Below are 21136 nucleotides of genomic sequence, written 5' to 3' on the forward strand. Positions count from 1 at the left end.
TGGTTGTGTTATTATAAATGATGTAGACTGCAGGGATCTTGTCTGGTTTGGTTCGGTCTTCAAACCCTGGTTTTAAGTGTTACTAATGCATCTTTGAGATAAATTTGAAAATTTCCTGTTTGCGGGTTCGGTCTGATGAGCTTGAATTAGTCATTCCAGGTCTGTGGTATCTTCATTACTATGAGCAATGTTGAATGTGATATTCCATTTTTCCCTTTTGCTTTTATTTTTATCTTGGTAAAGTTGTGGCACAAAGCAACATTTAGTCCTTGATATTTTTTTTTCAATTCCTTAAACATATTTTTTGTCTAGATTAGCTCCTGAACTTTCCTGTCAAACAATGTCATCTCTTTTTTTTTTTTGATTTATTTTATATAAATCATCAGTAAGAGATGTTCATGTGGCACTTTGAGATTGCTCAAAATATATATAATTTTAAAAAAAAATCTAAAAAGAGCTCTATAAAAAAATTAAAAAAAAACAATAAAAATTATTTTAAAAAAGTACTTGTTTGAAAAAGTGAATGTTGTAACGTACAACTCAATTGTGATGAGTTGAAGTGAATGTTGTAATGTTAAGGTAAAAGTTAATTTGTTTCTTGGAACTTCATTTAAATGATATTTTATTAAAAAGGTAAAGTGAAGATGTGTAGGAGCATTTCTGTTTGGTCTTAGAAAAAAGATGCTATGTATATTTTAGGGGGACGTTGCCTGGAAATGATTTGAATTAATTATGTGAATGGTTTAGTGTTTTGTGCATCAACCAGACCAATAATTAGATGATATTTGTGAGTCCGGGGGATTTAAGGAAAGTGCTGCTGCTTATTTTATAGAGTGGAATTACTATGGATCAATTAATGCTGTGATAATGTTTTAGGTTATAAATCTGGAAATTATGACTGGACGGTGCCATAACTTTAATGATTCTTGGATATATATATATATATTACAACGAGCAATTACCTTGAAATTAATTAATTGCTGATGCGGTCATGTCAGTAAAATTAATCGATATTAATTTTTTTCAACATAGAAGTAAAATTTGTTGAGAGGTTAATATATATATATTAAGTTGAAGCGTAAATAACAGTCATTACCCAATCACTTTTAATACACATACCAGAAGCAATATCTGTGACATGAACTCACCTTCCGAATTCCTTTGTGTTTTGTTCGAGCTTCATTTAAACACAAAAGATTTATTTTTTTTTTTATTTTAAGTCATGATTTTCCTTTTTTAACTTTCCCACCTAAACCTTTTTGCTCCTATCTAAATTTCAATGTTGTTATAATTTGTTTTAAAGCTGAAAAGAATGTTACTGATAAAAACGTGGTAGGTGGCACATTCTTATTAGAAAGCTGATAATTTTGGGGTAAAATGAATTAAAATAATGGTTGAGTTATAAAAAAAAAAGTTTAATTATTGAAGTTGGAAAATATCATGACTTAATTTTTCTTTTGAATTTTAAAAATTGAAATAAAATATTCATAAAATTTAATGATTTGATATAATTTTAAAGTGTAATATTATCAAATTTTTGAGGATGTTATAGAAATGGATTAATTTGTTTAAAAACTAATTTGGAAAAGACCAAGTTTGGAATAATTAAATGATGTGAAATGTAATAATGATGTGTTGAGTATTTTGTAAAGAAACTAGAAACTTCATATAACTAACATTTATGTCTGCCGGTAATGAAGAAACAATAATTAACAACACTTTGAACTAAGCAGTGCTGTTCTGATAAAATCGACATATTATGGTGGCCAAATTCAGTCTAAAACATCATCCGTTTCTTAACTGACACTTCCAAAATTCTTATGGATCACACACCCCTTTTATTTTTAGCTTAAGATGTAGTCAATTTGTTGTATTTTTCGAAAATTACAATTTTTTTGTCAAAATTAATATTGATGAGCAACTTAATTAAATAATTCAAGTTTCAAGTTTTAGTCTAATTGAATTTTACGATTCGAATAACTCGAATAATAGATTGACGTAAACACCTCTTTGGTTCCTTTTAATTTTAAACATAAACAAACTTGTCTTTCTCTCAACAAAAATTATAAAAAAAAAATTAAAATATGTTCAAAATTTTAAAATATTTACATAAATTTCAAATTTTATATGTTTTAAAAAATTATAAAGAATATATAAAGAAAGTAAACATTTTAAATAATTTTCTAAAATAAGTTATTTAATTATCCAAGTTTATTGTACTAAAATATGCTTTAAAAAAGTTTTCAAATATATATGGTTTCAAATTTATGTGCTAACATAAAATTAATTATATTGTCACAAGATTTTAATTTGACATGTTTAATTTTTTTAATTTAACTCAAACAATTTCACTCGATTCGATCTTGACTTGAATTTCATTTTACTCAACTTGATTCGAAAAAAAATTCAAATCGAGTTAAGATGATAAAATAAGACTCGTTAACTCGAAATTTTTTCACTTGATTCGATCGAACAGTCACCCCTAGAAACTAAAGTGTCCATTGTCGATATTAATGACTAATTTTCTCGCAGCAGGTGCTTTTCAGAGAGGTAAATGACTAACCATGAAATGTGTTTCATTCCAGTGGGTGGGGATTGAACCCCATATCTCATGGTTAAGGGATAAGGTGAGCAACCAAATGAGAATTTAGTCCATCTACTTTTTAGATTTCAGAATTCAGGTCTAACTGTTAACAACATGTATATTTTTTAATTTGTTTTTGTGACATTTTAAAATTAAAAGATTATTCACTTGGTAGTCACGTAACTAAAAATGACATTATAATTAACCTGAATTTAAAAAAGAAAGAAAGAAAATAATCGAATTAATAGTTTAACCTGAATTTTGAAATATGAAAAGTAAAGAGACTAAATTACTAGAATTATGAAAAGTAAAGAGACTAAATTACTAGAATTACAAGTATAGGAGCTAAATTCCTAATTCTTGAAAAGTATAGGGACTATACGCATATTTTTAACCATAGAAGTATTTCCCAGCAATCTTATCTCTTCCTCCATCTCAACAAAAATCTCCTTTTCTTTTCCCCGTGAAATCTTTGATTTATAGTATAAGTGCTAACATGGCAGCTGTTATCTCTTGTAACTCTTACTCTCCTTTAGCTGCCTCTAAATGGATTAACCCAACACTCCCCACTAAAGCTTCAACCTTTCTAGCAACTCCCAAATATAATCCTCACAAGCATGTTCAGTGTAAGCTTCAGAATGAGCAGGTTGGGGTTTTTCTCGAGTTATAATGGTACCTTTTGATCATTAGTGAAAAGCTAGCATCTTTTTTCTTCTATATGAATTTGATCAAATAATATGAGTGATGAATGTCAATGTAAAGTAGAATACTGAAGTTAATTGCTTTCCTTTTTTCCGATAAAGTTTGGTTTTTTATGCAATTGACCTGAAATAGATTGTTTGTTTTTCTTTTTTAGCAGAAATTGGTGGTAAAGATTAGTTTTTATGCAATTGATGTAATAAAAATATTGGTTTTTTTTTCTTTTTTTCTTTTTTTTTTTGCAGAAAGGGAGGCCATTTTCCCTGAAGGAATGTGCAATCTCCATCATTTTGGCAGCTGAGTTAATAACTGGAATCCCATCACTTGATGCATATGCAGCTAATCCTCCATTGCCAGATTTATCTGTTTTAATCTCTGGGCCTCCAATTAAAGACCCTGGAGCTTTGTTGAGATATGCATTGCCAATTAACAATAAAGCTGTTAGAGAAGTGCAAAAACCACTTGAAGATATAACCGAGTCTCTCAAGATTGCCGGTGTCAAGGCACTCGATTCTGTCGAGAGAGTAAGTCTCCCTTGCTTTTATTCCAACTCCAAGTTCAATATTTCTATATGCTTTTGGTGATAGTTCATAAAATCTTAGAATGTGAGGCAAGCGTCTCGAGCTCTTAAGCAAGGGAAAATGTTAATTATCTCGGGATTAGCCGAAGCAAAGAAGGACCGTGGAGCAGAATTGCTTGACAAGCTGGAAGTCGGGATGGAGGAACTACAACAGATTGTTGAGGATCGGAATAGAGATGCGGTGGCACCTAAACAGAAGGAGCTGCTTCAATATGTTGGAGAGTGAGTATCCCAAATCTTTAAAAAAATCTTTTGCTGCTTAGATCATCCATCCACTAAGAAAGACTCTTGATTCAAAAACTATATAATGTTTTAAATTCCATCTGTTTTCTGAAACCAACCTGAAAATGATCCATGTAGTGGTAAGTTTACTAAGCTGCAGATACGTGAAGTGCCTTGATTCATAATTCCTTAAAAAATGTATCATACACGAATTTAGTCTTCAAACAAACTGTTTAGTTTGTTAATTGTAGATATCTGGTCATAATGCCTTAAAAACCGTGTCATACTTTCATCGAACCAGTTAGTAAGGACTTAAAAGTTAAGCCTCTTACAAAATAAACTATTCTCATAGAGATACCTTGTCATTGACTGCAGCTGAGATCTTCCTCGGGAATTGGATTTCTGCAGTGTTGAAGAGGATATGGTAGATGGCTTCCCATATGAAGTACCAGAAGAATATAGGAATATGCCGCTTTTGAAGGGGAGAGCAGCTGTGGATATGAAGGTTAAAGTCAAAGACAACCCGAATCTAGAGGAGTGTGTGTTCCGTATTGTTCTCGATGGGTATAATGCCCCGGTAACAGCTGGGAATTTTGTTGACCTCGTCCAAAGGCACTTCTATGATGGCATGGAAATTCAGAGAGGTAACTCTTGATTCTCCTTTATCGTTCGAATGTTGCTGGTCGCCTTTAGAAGGGAAATTTTCAAAGATTGTTATATTACCACGTGCTTCATTTGTCATACCACTAAGGAAATAGAATGTCGATAGTGTGATAATAGTTGCTGTTGATTACTATAGACATCAAGTTGACATCTACACTAATTACTATTAGTAATCATAGTTCATTTCAAAGATATGTGTAGAATTTAAGTTACTTCTTGGATTTGCTGCAGCGGATGGGTTTGTTGTTCAAACCGGAGATCCTGATGGTCCTGCAGAGGGCTTTATTGATCCTAGTACCGAGAAAACTCGGACAATACCATTAGAAATCATGGTTGATGGAGAGAAAGCACCTGTATATGAAGCAACACTGGAGGTAAGCTTTCTTTTTCTCTCATATTAGCTTTTCGAGCTAAATGAAACAAAACTTAGTTCAAATCCATGCTTCAAGTTTAACCGGAATTGAAAGAGTTTGCTATTTGTCTCCTGGCAGGAGCTTGGTCTGTACAAGGCTCAAACAAAGCTCCCTTTCAATGCTTTCGGAACCATGGCAATGGCTCGAGAAGTGAGAATTTATTAACTCGATTTTTTCCATCAGTTGTTCTTTGTTATGTTTCCTTTTCTCTTGACATTCCCTTTCTATTTCTGACAGGAGTTCGAGAATAACTCTGCCTCAAGCCAGATATTCTGGCTATTGAAAGAAAGTGAACTAACACCGAGTAATGCCAATATATTGGATGGTCGATATGCTGTGTTCGGATACGTGACTGAAAATGAGGATTTTTTGGCAGACGTCAAGGTCGGTGATGTTATTGAATCAATTAAACTTGTTTCCGGCCAGGACAATCTAGTCAATCCAAGCTATAAGATTGCTGGTTAGAAGCCATTTTTTTGGTTTAGGAATTGCATTGTCACTGACACCAACTTAATAAGACTGCTTGCTTCATAATTCTAGTATTTATTTCAGCTGAAACTATAATTGATTGTTTTGTATTTTGAGAAGATGCTTAGTTGTTATATAAATCTGTCATTAATAGCGTCATATGTTGGTGTTCTTTTATCAGGGAAGATTCGGCATTCTTCCCCAATTGGTCTTCTTCTAAAAACTGAAGTTTCTTAGTGGCTAGACTATGATGTGCCTAAACCCCATTTCTTGACCAACAGCTTTTAATGCTGATACAGATTCCGTCGTATCCTTATTGGCATTTCGTTTGAAATTACTTCCCCCAACCAACAAAGGGGTTCATTTAAACTAGATCACACATTAACACGACAGAAATGATTTATGCAGATTGTTATTAATATTAGAATAAATCAGACAATTACAGATTTAACTATTCTAATTGAGTTGACAATCATTCTAAACTATTAAATACTGGTCATCTATTCAATAAATTTGAGCAATTATAATTAAAGCAAAAGATGTATGAATATTAAAGAATAAATTAAATCTCACAAATCCATTGAATCAAACTTCAATTAACCTTAAAATAAATTAAAAAGAAAATAAAATAAAACTAAAAGTGAGTAGACATGTTTATAGAAAATAGACGAGAAGTTAAGGCTCATGAGAGATTTATAGCAAGCCTCACGTACGATTATCACCCGCCATTATAAATGCTTTGATTTGTTGTCGTTTGAGTATTCTCAATTTTACCCTTAAATTGTTGATGACTCTTGTCTTTTTGTTTATTTATTTGGATCAATATTAAATTTTAAAAAATTGCTACTTAATCATCCTAAATTTATAAAATCGATATTTACTATGGTGAGAGTCTGTTCTTCATATTGGCATATCATGCTCTCAAAGTGCATAGTTTATCTCTGGCCACATGCATGTATTATATTTTATATATTTATGAAAACAAACGTCATGCATATATGTATATATTGTATTAATAAAAAAAAAATGGTGGTGAAAGGGTTCCCATGGAAATGACTTCATATAGGTATATATATATATAGTGTTTTCCATTAGACAAGGGAATTTGTGAAGGACTCCCATGAGTAGTTACATTCATCATCTATATTTGTATCATATCTATAATTTTACATGTTATATCTTCATTTCTTCATTCATCACGTAATTTCGAGCCAAGTAGTCTTGACTGATGGTGGTGATTCATTGTGGCAGGACCTTACTCTTCATATAATTTCAGGCTACAAGAGCCACAATAGTGCAATCGACCAACAATTTCTTATCGTAATCCTCCCCCATGCATTTGGGAGATGGATCTATGTAAGCCTTTCACCATATGCGGAAGCAACACCACCATATTTTTCACAAGCTCCCCTCATGTGTTTAGGAGCAGTGCCACCTTATTACTTTTCGTAAGCCTTCCCTTATGCGTTCGGGAGCAGGGCTACTTTACCACCTTTCATATGCCTCCTCTAAAGCCATCTCATTACCTTTCGTATGCTTCCCCCCATGCGTTTGGGAGCAGGGCCATCTTATTGTCTTCGATAAGCCTTCCTCCATGCATCTGGGAGTAGGGCCATTTATTACTTTCTGTAAGCCTTCTCTTATGCATCTAGGACCAAGGTTATCTTATTATTTTTCGCAAGTCTCCACATATGCGTGTAGGAGCAAGGCCACTTTACCATATTTCGTAAGCCTCATTCTATGCATTTGGGAGTATGCCACTTTACCACCTTTCGTAATTGTCCCATTATGGATCTGGGAGCAAAGGCACTTGGGCTCCTCCATAAAACCTTCGGGCTTTTGGTGGAGGTGAGGCATATCTTCTACATTTAGGCCCCTCCATGAACCCTCTAGGCTCGCGGTGAAGGTGAGCCATATCTTTTACATTTAGGTCCTTTCGTGATTCCTTTGGGCTTTCAAAAGAGGTGGGGTGTATCTTCAATATTCAGGCCCCTCCATGAACCTTTTAGGTTCTCTAAGAAAGTGAGGCACATCATCTTCATAAAGATCAAAGTTAAGTTAATGAATAAATTTTATAACTACGAGCACATGCACTTTATTTCTCCAGATCAACCACATTTCCTATGCACTTATCCAATATTACTCGTAAAAAACTTAGGCCAAAAGCTATATTCTCTACCATGATTTATAACAATGAATAATCATTTTGCTCGCAGTTTAACCAAGCATTTTGCATTTCTTACGCAACGGATAATACATTTTCTTACGTTTTATATCACCAACGGATAGTATGCATTTCTTGCGTTTCATATTACCAAGAAATGAGTCACATCTCTTACATTTTATATTTCTAACAGATGGCTTGAACTTTATCTAATTTACATTTCTAATAATTGCATCCGCGATATACATACGACACATTCCTACTGCATAACTCCGGATCCTTCAATTGACAACACACCACTCGAGTATACATTATACATTCTCAAATTGTTGAGCTAATGGGCATACCACCCGTTAAATCATAAAGCAAAGTTTATACAAGTCAACTATGAATAGAAATACCATTTGTAAACACATTGTTAAGAAGGGTACACATGGATTTCAAAAGCTTTACAAGGTATTGTATATTCTCGGGTCAACTAGCCAATAGACTGTACCCTCTGCCCAACTACTTTGTTTGCAACGACTACCATTAGCGAGGACAACCTGTAGATAGTCTCAAGGCACAGTCACTTTGTAACGTACCTCTTAACTTGGGGGGAACTATTGTTATATCTCTACTTCAATTTGGACCTATTTGGACCTTTTATTGGGCCACCTAGGGCCCATTAAGTAGCATAACTGAGTAGGAACCCTGTTAGGATTTGATAATTTATTTTTAGGTTGTTTGGATAATAAATCTCGTTTATTTAGAGATAGTTATTTGTTTGATTTATTCAAAGTTATTGAGTCATGTACTCCTTTTCTTTCTCTTTTCAATTGTGAAGTACAACTATAAAAGGCCATTTTCTCCTTCAATAATTCACATATTCAATTCTTTTCAAAATCCTCTTTACCTTACATTACCTTACATTTGGTATCAAGGCTTCCTCATGGGACCTGATTAATTTAGAAGTAGCAGCTTTCTAAGTGATATTTTTAGGTAATTGAATATGGTAATAGAGAGTTCATTTGTGCAGTTTGCTGTTCTAAAATTTGATGGACACTATGACCACTGGGCAATGTTCATGGAAATCTTTTTGCGATTAAATGAATATTGGATCGTAGTGGAAAATGTGGTACCTGCAGTAGTAGAAGGTAAAACCCTAACAGAGGCAAAGAAGAAACAGGTCGAGGATCAAAAGCTGAAAGATTTGAAGGAAAATAACTATCTAGTTCAAGCATTAGATTATTCAATCCTTGAGACAATCCTTAATAAGGATACATCCAAAAGTATATGGAAATCTATGAAATAGAAATTTCAAGTTGCAACAAGAGTAAAACATGCACATCTACAGGCTATGCGAAATGAACTTGAGATTCTTAAAATGAAGACTGGTAAATCTATTAAAGAATAATTTGCTCAAACTCTCACAATAGTCAATAAGATGAAAACAAATAGTGAGAACAAGACAGATGCTAATGTGGTTTCAAAAATTATGATATCAATAACTTCCAAGTTTAACTATGTTGTGTGTTCCATTGAAAAATCTTAAGATACAAGTATCTTGACTATTGATGAATTACAGAACAACTTGTTGGTGGATGAACAACGCATCAACACGAGTTCTTTAGTTGAATAAGCATAGGCGTTGAAGATTTCTTCTAGGGAACAGTTTGGTTCAAGAGGTTGAGGCTGAGGTGGTTATAAAGGAAAATGAAGGGGGAAAGGCAGACAGAATCTTGATAAAGCCACTGTGTAATGCTACAAATGTCACAAATTAGGACATTTTCAATGGGAATGCTCAAATAAAGAGGCAAACTATGCAGAAACTCAAGAAGAAATACTATTGATGGCATTTTTGGATACAAAAGATGTTAATAAAGAGGATGCATGGTTCTTTTATTCGAGATGCAACAATCACATGTATGGAAAGAAGGAATATTTCATTAATTATGATGAAGGAATATTTTATCAATTATGATAAAAATTATAAAGATACAGTGAATCTAAACAACAACACAAGCTTGGCTGTAACAAGAAAGGAAAATGTAAGATCACTAATGGATGGAATGGTGCAGATCATCATAGGAGTTTTTTATATGCCAGAATTGAAGAATAATTTGCTAAATGTGAGGCAATTACAAGAGAAGGGGCTGACTGTTCTATTTCAACATGATAGATGTAGGGTATATCACTCTGAGAAAGGGTTGATCATGATACAAAGACGGTTGCAAATCGAATGTTCAAGTTACATGTTGTTGTTGCAGTACCTACTTGTTTCAATACAACCACAGAAGAAAATGTTCAACAACTCTAGCATTACAGATATGGGCACTTGAGTTATAAATGTTTGAAAACACTCTAACAGAAGAAGATGGTCAATGGCTTACCAAAACTCAAGTCTTCATCAGAGCTTTGCAAGGAATGTATGGCGGGAAAGCAACACAAAGCACCATTTCCAAAGAAAAGCACTTGGAGGACGGCACAAATTCTTCAATTAATTCATGCTGATATCTGTGGGCCAATCAAACCTGCTTCAAATAGTGGAAAAAAGGTACCTGGTTACTTTATTGATGACTTCAGTAGAAAAAACTTGGGTTTATTTTCTAACAGAAAAAGTAAAGGCTTTTGTTATTTTTCAAAATTTTGAAGTTTGTATTGAGAAAAAATCAAATTCATTTATCAAATATTTACGAATTAATTGTGGAGGAGAATTTACATCACATGAATTCACAAAATTTTGTGATGACAATGGCATTCAAAGACAGTTGGTAGTTGCATATACGCTGCAACAAAATGGAGTAGCGAAACGCAAGAACAAAACTATTATGAATATGGTACGCAACATGTTTTTCACAAAGAAGATTCCAAAAACATTTTGGCCTGAAGCAATCAATTGGATAATATGATAGTCGCTAAACTAACTAAAAATTCGACTAAGGCAAGTGCACCTATCGAATAGTAGTATAGTTAATGTGAGACCAGAAATATCGTATCCACAAGGACTAAACATACTAGTAATTACTATCCTTTTATTATCTAACCTAAGAATTGGAGGGATGTTTTCTAAACTAAACTTAATTATCTAATTAACTAAGGACATGATAGAAATAAAAGTTGGAAAATACTTTTTGGAAAATCGATGGAGAAGACAATACTTAAGGAAAAATCCACCTAGACTTCACTTATTACTTCTTAATTAGACGATTTATTCACTTTACTTAATCCATAGAAATCCCTAGCTTATGTTAATATCTCTCTCGAGACTAAAACAATAACTGACTCTAGGTTGATTAATCGAAATCTCTTTCTAATTAAAACCCTTATTGTCGCATTAACTTGATCTATGGATTCCTCTATTAGATTTGACTCTAATTCGGTAGATTTATGTTGTCCTATCTCTAGGATTGCATGCAACTCCGCTTAATTATGGAAGATCTACTCTTAAACAGGAACTTTTGCTCCACTGAATAAGCACATCAAAACTTGAATTAATATTCTGGAATATTAAAGCAAGGATTAAAACTCGTAATTAAGAATGAGAACAAGTATTTATCATATAATTCAAAAGATAATAAGATTCGTCTTAGGTTTCATCTTCCCTAGGTATCTAAGGAATTTAGTTCATAATAATGGGGGAAAACATCTCAAAATTGGAAAAATAACAAAACATAAAGAAACCCAAAAACTTTGATAGAAATTGAATGGAGATATTCTGTCTTGAAGTAAATCCTACTTCCGAGCTAATTTCAATGGCTGTCTTCGAGTATTTTCTGCCTTCTATCTTCGTGTCTTCCTTGATCCTCTTCTAGGGTGTTTTTATAGACTTTGGAACGCCCACAATAGCCCAAAATTAGCTTTTTTCGAATAGAATTAGACTTGGGCTCGATAGGGACATGGCCGTGGGCCACGCCCATGTGAAGGTGCTCTGGCCGTGTGTAATTCTGATATGGTTTTAAGTCAAAATTGCCATGGAACACGGGCATGTGAATTACCCATGTGTATCACACGCGCGTATGGATCACCCGTGTGGAAGTATCAAGGTCGTGTGAAACACTGAATTGGGTCTATTTTATCTATTTTTGGCTCGTTTCTTACTCTTTTCGCTTTCCTATGATCATCTGAATATAAAACATGAAATTAAATGATTAGGAGCATCAAATTCACTAAATCTTATGATAAACCATCTGAAAATATGCCACACATGGGATTAAAAAATATTACTTTTGAGGTTTATCACAATACATGTTCTGAATCGAAGCCCAACTCTTGCTGTCAAAGATCAAACACCAGAAGAAGCATGGAGCGGAGTCAAACCATTAGTTGAGTATTTTCATATTTTTAGTTGTATTTCTCATGTTCATGTGTCTGATTCTAAAAGAACCAAATTAAATAATAAAAGCATGAGGTGCGTTTTATTGGGGGTTAGTGAGGAGTCAAAGGCTTATAGACTTTATAATCCAAACTAAAAAAAAAATTATAATAAATAGGGATGTTGTGTTCAAAGAAGATAAGGCATGGGATTGGGATGAAAAGTATGAAAACATTGCTGTGTGTGACTTAGAATAGGGAGATCAGGAAAACGCAGTGACTGAAATTAATGAGATTGAAGAGGAAGGCGAATCTGAAGCTGATAAAGACATAGGGAATCATTCTTCTGATATTTCAATTAAAGATGATGTTTCTAGTACAGATGAAAAGAGGAACAGGGCACCACCGGCTTGGATGAGAAATTATGATACTAGAGAATGACTTTCTGAAAAAGATAATGAAGCTTATTTGGTGATGTCTACAGCTGGCGATCTTGTTCATTTTGAAGAAGCTGTTAAAAGTGAAAAATAGATGAGAGAAATGGATGCAAAAATAATACAGAAAAATAATACATGGGAATTGACAGAATTACCAAATGGAGCAAAGAAGGTAGGAGTGAAGTGGTTTCATAAAACCAAATTTAAAGAGATTGGAGAGGTGGATAAATACAATGCTAGACTTGTTGTGAAGCAGTATTCACAATGGTATGGAGTAGATTATACTGAAGTATTTGGCCCTGTTAATTGTATAGAAACAATTCGAATGGTTGTAGCATTTGCAGCTCAAAGAGGTTGGACTATCTACCAATTAGATGTGAAATCAGCATTTTTGCATGGTGAATTAACTAAAAATATTTTTGTAGAGCAGTTAAGTGGTTATGTTCAGTTGGGAAATGAGGGGAAGGTGTATAAACTAAAAAAAAAACTTTATGGAGTTAAGCAAGCTCCACGTGCCTCGTATAGTCGAATAGATGCTTACTTCATGAATGAAGGATTTGAGAAATGCGATTATGAACATACTTTGTTCATAAAAGGGCTAGACATGAAAACGGTAATTGTTAGTTTGTATGTTGATGATCTTATTGTTTATGGTAATGATGAACAGCTGATAATTGAGTTCAAAAATTCTATGAAGAATGAATTTGACATGACAGATCTTGAGAGGATGAGGTATTCTCTTGGTAGTGAAGTGTTACAAAAATCTGATGGCTTTTTTATCAATCAAAATAAGTATACATCAAAGGTGCTAAACCTTTCAGAATGGATAAGAGTAATTCTGTTAAGGTTCTATTAGTCTCTGGATTCAAGCTTTCAAAGGATGAAAATGAAGTCAAAGTGGATAAGACTTACTACAAGCAAGTTGTTGGTAGTCTTATGTATCTTACTACAACATAGCCGAACATGATGTTTATGGTGAGTCTTGTTAATAGATACATGAAAAATCCTATTGAGCTACATTTGCAGGTGGTGAAACGAGCTTTGAGATACTTGAAGGGTACCACTAAGTTTGGAATCTTCTATAAGAAGGGAGGAGAATATGAACTTATTGCTTACATTGATAGCGACTATGTTGGAGATATAGAAGATAGAAAGAGTACCTCTGGTTATGTGTTTTCATTAAGCTTAGGAGCAATTTCATGGTCTTCTAGAAAGCATCTAGTAGTTGGTTTGTCCACCACAGAAGCTAAATTTATTACTGCAACATCATGTGCATGTCAAGCAGTATGGTTACAAAGGGTGTTGGCTAAATAAGACACAGGATCAGCTAGTAGATGTGATGACCAAACCTCTTAAGTTGGATTAGTTTTGTAAGCTGAGAAGATTCTTGAGTGTCTGTGCAAAAGCTGACAAAAACTAAATAGTTAGAGTATTTTTAGTTCAAGAAATGAATTGTTAGGATTTGATTATATGTTTTTAGGTTGTTTGGATAATAATTCCGGTTTCTTTAGAGATAGTTATTTATTTGATTTATTCAAAGTTGTTGAGTCATGGTCTCCTTTTCTTTCTCTTTTCAATTGTGATGTACAACTATAAAAAGCCATTTTTTCTTTCAATAATTCACATATTCAATTCTTTTCAAAATTCTCTTTACCTTATATTACCGTACAAACCCTAACTTACTTATAAATACTCTAAGATACCACTTAGTAGAGGAACTCCTCCCCATTCTTAACCCTAATACACTAAATCTTCTGCCACATTTGCTTGAGACCCTCTACTTTTCCCTATCCCAACCCTAAAATTTACCTCCTTTTCTATCTTCGTTGATACTGTGTATCAACACTAATCCTTTAAATGTTTGAATTTAGTAAGTTAAAAAATTAAATTAAATTTTAAAATGAAAAACTGATAATGGATTTGGATATCCGAATCCAAATATATTTGTTGATATAATGATACAACAAGCGAGGAGTAAGGAGGTGGATGTGGTGGTGACGATGAAAACCGATTCACCTAGTCCGGGTGGAGAGCTAGAGGTTATAAAGAGTGGAGATGGAGAGGGTTTGATAGTGAAGCTATGAAAGTAAGTTGGAAGAGTGGAGATGGAGAGGGTTTGATAGTGAAGCTATGCTAGTATATTTTGAGAGCCGGTCCTTTCTTCATCGTCTATTGAGGCATTTATAGGCAAAGGTCTCGTGCAGGATGGTATTAACATTTTAAACTTGCCATCAAGCCATCATTGCAAGATGCATAGAGCGGATATCTTCAATGGGACGAGGATGTCTGTGATGAAACAAATCTTGTCATTCACTCTGATTTGGTGGTATGGAGCAGTTGAACTCACGTGGGGTTTGGTGACAAAAGAGATCACATTTTTAATAGAAGGGCAGGTGTTTGGAGAGATGGGTGGTCATCTTTCTTGGACAATTACCTTTCGCTCTTCTGGTTGTTTAAAACAGAAGATCTGATTTCCTGGCAACCTTCTAGTCAGTAGTAAGTAGAGTGTATCAATCGGTTGGCCTTCCAACCTACCATGTATCCTTGTTCGTGGAGGGAGCTATAACAATATTATTTGCAAAAATATTGTAAATTTGAATGATGGATTTTAGAATCTGAATTCGCAAAACTAAAAAAAATTTTATATAATAAATATCTATATTCACTTTAAATCTATAATTGGTAGTAGTTAGAATATCTAAAATTAAATGTTATTTAAATATTAATATTCCAATTTAATGAGTAGATATGAAAACCGATAAGTGTTGGATGTATTAATAAAGACATTATACCCTTAAAGAGAATACATGTTTGAACTTTGAACATAATATTACTAAGAGACAATCTCAAACCCCGAATACAGACAATAAAACGGACAAAGAACATATGTTTAGATATTCACAAATATTTGAACTAATGAGATGGAAAAAGGTAATCTTCTGATGGAATAACTTCGCATTACTAAATGTCACTAATTATCTTATCTCCGTTACCAAACAGTTAAATTCTCCCCCACTTTATTTTTCCTTTTTTCTTTCCTCCTTTTTTTTTTCTCTGCAATCAAAGCGAGTTGTCAACTCAGTGTCTCAGTCCACTGATCACCGGTGCCGATTTTGAAACCATGGAATCGTTCAGGAGTTTAACCGTAACTCAGCGGGATCAGATATTGGTTGAGCAACAAGTCTTCGACATATTCAAAACGTTCTACAACCTGCCTCCGAGTTCTCAATCCTTCATGTAAATCCCTAAAGCCCTAAAGTTTAGAAACTTTTATTTGTTTTGGATTTTATATTCGACTTTTTCTGACAGGTTGGAGCTTCAACGAGAAAATCATGTGGAGTACTTAACGAAAGGATTAACAGGGCTCGGTCCTTCTTTCTGCGTATTAGATGCTAAGTAGATCACTTTTTTAGCTGTTTTTTTTAATCAGTACTTCAATTAATTACAATTCAAAATAAAATTGTAATTTTTATTGTTTAATATGCAGTCGTCCTTGGATTTGTTATTGGATACTTCATTCGATTGCTTTACTGGACGAGTTTGTAGATCCTGAATTGGAAAATAATACTATTGATTTTCTTAGTCGTTGTCAGGTAGCCAAATTTCTGATATGCATGTGTATATACATATCGATCCAACTTGAACATCATTATAAGTGAAATAATCACGTTAGCATTTGCTATTATTATTAATAATTTGGTTTGAAGAATGGTTGTTATTACTGAGTTACTGAGGATATGGTCTTAAACACGGCATAAAGATTTGCATGGCTGATCTCAATGAATTGGAAAATGCTTTGTATGTTCTGATTATCAGTTAGAAGATTAAAACTAGCATTGCAAGTGGATAAGTTGCATTTATTATGCTTTTCTATTCCGATATATTACTACAGAGTATTTTCTTGGCTAGTTGTATGGTTGCCTTATGTTGGAAGAAATGCATTACTTAAAGAAGTCTTGTGCTTATGCACATTGATTGATATGCCATAGTGCGTGTGCCCTACTCCATGTTTTACCAGCTTAGAGCTTGTGATACAAGCATGAGGAGATAAAACCACACATGCTTCCAATAGGATTTTGTTTTTGATTAAAATAAGGTTAGGAATCTTTAGTGAAGATTATGGTAAGTTTAGATTGTGTTAGGACTTTATAAGAGATTTACTTAGGATAATATTTGTAATTCAGTCGTATCTCTTAAAGTGTATGATTGGTTGAAACATATATTAGGAGTTTAATTTCTTTTAGTTTACTTAGGACTTTGACATATAGATACTTGGTTTGGCCACCATTGTTAAGGATGGAGATTTAGGTTTAAAAAACTTTCATCATAAGCCTTTTTCTTGTCACGGTTGAGTAATTCACCCTATTTTTCTCTCCATTATCCGTTTTATTTATTCCCTAACATGTTATCAAGGACAAGTTATCTGTTATTAGTTACTAGTTATCTAGGAGTGTGGTAGGGAACCTTCTTATTGTTGTTGCTAGTCGCAAGTTGATTAGAGTTGGTATAGAATGAACTATCATTCTTGTTTTTCCATGAAAAAAATGTTTCGTTTTTCTGATTTGCTAAACTTGGAGATTCAGAGTTTTCTGGGGTCTTGGTTACATATCAACCTGGTGCTTCCAGTTGGTGCTGATGGTGCTCAAGCTCATTGCGCACTGGCTAACTATGTTGCTCTTTTCTTTTTCTGAATGGTTATCTGATACTTCTTTGTATATTTGTTCTTACTGCTGACAGGGTCCTAATGGTGGTTATGCTGGTGGACCTGGACAGGCAAGTAAAATTTTGGATATGATCATTGTTAAACTCTTACCTACTGTCTTCTGTATGCTAACAGTAATTAGTGGAGATGGCCTATTCTCGAATGATTCTTATTTATATGAAACATTCTATTTTGCTGTGTGGGTATCCTCTTACCGCCTTTCAAGTTATATTGCATTTCAATTATATATGAGAGAACTAAATGAATTTAATTTAATTTTCCAGATGCCTCACCTTGCAACAACATATGCTGCAGTCAATTCACTTGTTACTCTGGGTGGTGATAAAGCATTGTCATCAATTAATAGGTGGTCAGGTTATGCAATAATTGAATTTGAAGTTTTTATTGGAAGCTATTTAACAGAAGTTTGCAATTTCCTTCAGAGAAAAACTGTACATGTTTTTGCGGCAAATGAAAGATGCCAGTGGGGGATTCAGGTATGACACATTTCTTCGTCTTTTTTCAAGTTTGAACCCACCTTCTAGTGGATATCATGAAATTTAATTTTTTCTTTGAAGTTGCTTCACTAAGAATGACTTTGTATCTGGAGGTTAATGTTTTGTGTAGTTGAATCTATCTACATTTAAGCATGTGGCATCATGTTCTTGGTATGAGGAAAATTCAACTTGTTTGTATCTTTTTCCTTGAAACAAGTATTTGGACTGTAATTTTAAGCATTTTTAATGATTTCTTTCGCAGAATGCATGATGGTGGAGAAATTGATGTTCGAGCATGTTATACAGCCATCTCAGTAAGTATGCAGTATGCTGAAAAGTTAATAATATCACTGTTTTGTTTGGAAAACTCCACTAATTATTATAGATCTAATGTTTCCTTTGGTTTCATATGTATAAATATATTATCGGTTTTTGTTTTTAAATTATGTACCACTGTTTTCAAGGTTATTCTTTGTGATAAGTCAGCCATCTTTGTTGACCAGGTTGCAAGTCTCCTGAATATTTTGGATGATGAACTTGTTCAAAATGTTGGAAATTACATCTTAAGGTCAGTATCTAGCTTTTACTTTGCTTTGAGGTAGTTATTTAAGGCAGCTAATCTGTTTCCTCCTTTTTCGTCGTAAATCTATTTTAGGTTTAGTTGGTTTCCATGTTTGCTTTCTACATTTTGTTGCTGTTAGTAAGCGCATTTATTTGATGTGGCATGCATAAAAAGCCTCGTCTTAGGTGCTTCAAGGTTGGAACCTCTACTCATATTTCTCATTCCCAGGAAATCAAGGTGTTTTTATTGTAGTCTTCACTTTCTGTTGTTTTGAATTGTGGTAAACTTGAATGCTTCTCAGGACTGAGTGTTGCGCTTTGGTTAGCATGAATATACACTGTTATAACCAAGGAAAGCTCTTACTGTAGCCAATAGCCATGTCGTCTGTCAGTAGTAGTGTTTGCCACTTTGTTTCATTGACCAGGGTCCATCCTTGGCAGCCTTGAATACCGAAAGGAAAAATGAAGACTCTTAGTGTCCCTATTAGTACATGTTGTCGTTCTGCTTCAATGGCATCACAAGACTTAATCTTCGACATATACTTCAAAATAATATTATGGGATGGGTTGGCCTTGGATTGAATGCATATTCTTAATGATTACTTGAGCTGTGTCTTGATTCTTATTGTGTCATCCATGTGACTGAAATCGTTTATTGCATCTTTTTGAAGTTGCCAGACTTACGAAGGTGGCATTTCTGGGGAACCTGGTTCTGAAGCTCATGGGGGGTATGTTCTACTCTGCTCTCATCTTTGCATGTGTTTCAAATTATAAAATTATTACTTATCCTTGAAATTTGATTCATTGTTTACTTCCTCATGAATACCATATATGTCGTTTTGGAATTCACAATACTCAATATGAGTCTCCTAAAGTTGTGTTAATTTGTTCATCAGGTACACCTTTTGTGGGTTGGCGACAATGATTTTAATCAATGAGGTCGATCGTCTGGATTTGTCTAGCTTAACTGTAAGACCATAACATTTCACTTCTTTAAGTTTGTTAGCTTTCTTTGTACTAACTATGATAGCATTCTCTTGTGAGTATATTAATAATAAACATGTACTTTGAGTTCTATAGGATTGGGTTGTTTTCCGACAAGGAGTGGAGGGTGGATTTCAGGGCAGAACTAATAAACTGGTTGACGGTTGTTACTCATTCTGGCAGGTGATTTTTTATTTTTTATCATCTTATTCATGTTTTTATCGAGTTGAAATGAAATAAAACCAAGGAAAGTGATCAGGGAGGAATTTTTGCATTACTAAAAAGATTAAATTCTACTAAAGAAGTAAAACCAATACCATTGGGAGATGGAGAAGGTAGTGGTGAAGAAAGTCCGCAAACCACCACTTCATCAGATGCAGCTGGAGAAGAAGGTTTGAATGGGGATTTATCTCTGGGCGGCAGTCATTCCGAGATTGGAGGTATGCTGGTTTTGCAGTCCCTGATTCAGTTCTGTTTTCTTTTTTTTCTCTCTCTATAATTCATGAGAGTTGTATTTTAATTTTGCTTTTCGTCTTCTTGTTTGCAGATCAACACAATACCTCATCTCAAGATAATGTTATCGATATTGATCATAATCATAGTAAGGGGCATGCAAATGTGGAACCTCTTTTCAACAGCTTGGCCTTGCAGCAATACATTCTTTTATGCTCACAGGTTCAGTATTCAAACATGGTTGACTCAATATACTTCCTTGTTCTTTGGTAAAGTTTGAGATTTAGTTTTTTACTTAAAAGGGTAAAAATTTAATAGTACATTTATTTTTCAATTTAAAAATAGTCCAAAACACAATATTTTCGGTCAAAATTTGCTTATACATAAGGATTTACTTTTGAATTTGGTATGATTACATGGGTGTGTTGATAAAAATTTTGATGGAAAATACTTATAATGTTAATGATTGGATCGGAATTTTTAAACCGAAAAGTAATTTTTTTTAAAAAATTTTAACTACAGGGACTAAATATCATATTTCATTCAAGTAGGACTAGCTGCGTATTTTAAATTTTTTTAATTTGTCAAAACTTATCTCCAAATCAAATTAGGCTTCAATATTTGTTGTTCAAATGAGCTTATATCTTTTATACCTCCTGTTTCGGAATCAGGAGCTGAATGGTGGACTGAGAGACAAACCTGGTAAGTCTAGAGACCATTATCATACATGCTACTGTTTAAGCGGCCTTTCTGTGTGTCAACGTAGCTGGTTGGAAGACGAAGATTCTCCACCCTTGCCTCGTGCTGTATTAGGTCCGTATTCAAATCTTCTGGAACCCATTCACCCCCTATATAATGTTGTATTAGATCGTTACCGTGACGCATACGAGTTTTTTACCAAGTCGTAAGCAGGTCTTTGGGCTTCCGAGATTTGTGGGTTCAGAATGTACGATAGATCCTGATTGACAATTAACTTATGAATATATAAAAGAAACATGTATAATTATGGTTTTTTTTCCTATTGAAATCAATAATCTCTCTTGTCAAGACGATATTGATAAGTCGATGGATGCTTTACTAAAATCTCAGAAATCAAAGAGGTAACTTGAATTCGAGAAGGGATTCAGGTCCATTGCATGGATGGAATGTAATTGTATTGATTTATATAGATGTAGACTTTGTTTAGCATGATATGAAAAACTTAGATTAGATTGGGATTATGGTTAGGAATAGGGTCACTACACTTGTGGTTTCAATTATGAAAAGTTTCATTTTGGTTATTATCGTTATCAGACTTATAATGTTTTGGTTATTTGTCTGTTAATGGCCTTTACATCTTTAACGGTGAAGTGGGGTGACATTAATTTAAGGCTTAACATTTAATTTGATGCTTTTACAATGTTTTCAACAATAATT

General features: G+C 33.7%; 2 protein-coding genes across 3 annotated transcripts; both read left to right on the plus strand.

The window, feature by feature from the left end:
- The first annotated feature begins 2951 nt into the window (after window positions 1–2951).
- LOC107888646 (peptidyl-prolyl cis-trans isomerase, chloroplastic) lies at window positions 2952–5788 on the plus strand. 2 transcript variants are annotated; one of them, XM_016812813.2, is made up of 7 exons: window positions 2952–3230; window positions 3529–3807; window positions 3886–4085; window positions 4494–4729; window positions 4980–5122; window positions 5240–5311; window positions 5399–5788. In XM_016812813.2, the coding sequence occupies exons 1-7, from the start codon at window positions 3081–3083 to the stop codon at window positions 5624–5626; spliced, it is 1308 nt and encodes a 435-aa protein (XP_016668302.1). In that variant the 5' UTR covers window positions 2952–3080; the 3' UTR covers window positions 5627–5788. The 2 variants fall into 2 exon arrangements, with proteins under 2 accessions (XP_016668302.1, XP_016668303.1); XM_016812814.2 differs by having other exon boundaries at window positions 3118–3256.
- Window positions 5789–15451: 9663 nt separating this feature from the next.
- Window positions 15452–20739, plus strand: LOC107888645 (protein farnesyltransferase subunit beta). Its single transcript, XM_016812812.2, has 14 exons — window positions 15452–15760; window positions 15833–15919; window positions 16011–16116; window positions 17261–17296; window positions 17510–17592; window positions 17669–17722; window positions 17985–18036; window positions 18226–18290; window positions 18955–19011; window positions 19180–19252; window positions 19364–19450; window positions 19527–19707; window positions 19815–19942; window positions 20392–20739. The coding sequence occupies exons 1-14, from the start codon at window positions 15645–15647 to the stop codon at window positions 20626–20628; spliced, it is 1362 nt and encodes a 453-aa protein (XP_016668301.1). The 5' UTR covers window positions 15452–15644; the 3' UTR covers window positions 20629–20739.
- Window positions 20740–21136: the final 397 nt, after the last annotated feature.

This window comes from Gossypium hirsutum, chromosome A09, assembly GCF_007990345.1.
Source record: "Gossypium hirsutum isolate 1008001.06 chromosome A09, Gossypium_hirsutum_v2.1, whole genome shotgun sequence".
Taxonomy (NCBI): Eukaryota; Viridiplantae; Streptophyta; class Magnoliopsida; order Malvales; family Malvaceae; genus Gossypium; species Gossypium hirsutum.

Bases quoted from the DNA above. Each gene is read 5' to 3' on its own strand.
- LOC107888646 (XM_016812813.2), top strand. From the start codon at position 3,081: ATGGCAGCTGTTATCTCTTGTAACTCTTACTCTCCTTTAGCTGCCTCT. The intron at 4,086-4,493 runs GTGAGTATCCCA...GGATTTCTGCAG, and splicing joins CTGCTTCAATATGTTGGAGA to TGTTGAAGAGGATATGGTAG. The intron at 5,312-5,398 runs GTGAGAATTTAT...TATTTCTGACAG, and splicing joins CCATGGCAATGGCTCGAGAA to GAGTTCGAGAATAACTCTGC.
- LOC107888645 (XM_016812812.2), top strand. From the start codon at position 15,645: ATGGAATCGTTCAGGAGTTTAACCGTAACTCAGCGGGATCAGATATTG. The intron at 17,297-17,509 runs GCAAGTAAAATT...TTAATTTTCCAG, and splicing joins ATGCTGGTGGACCTGGACAG to ATGCCTCACCTTGCAACAAC. The intron at 19,708-19,814 runs GTATGCTGGTTT...TCTTGTTTGCAG, and splicing joins CAGTCATTCCGAGATTGGAG to ATCAACACAATACCTCATCT.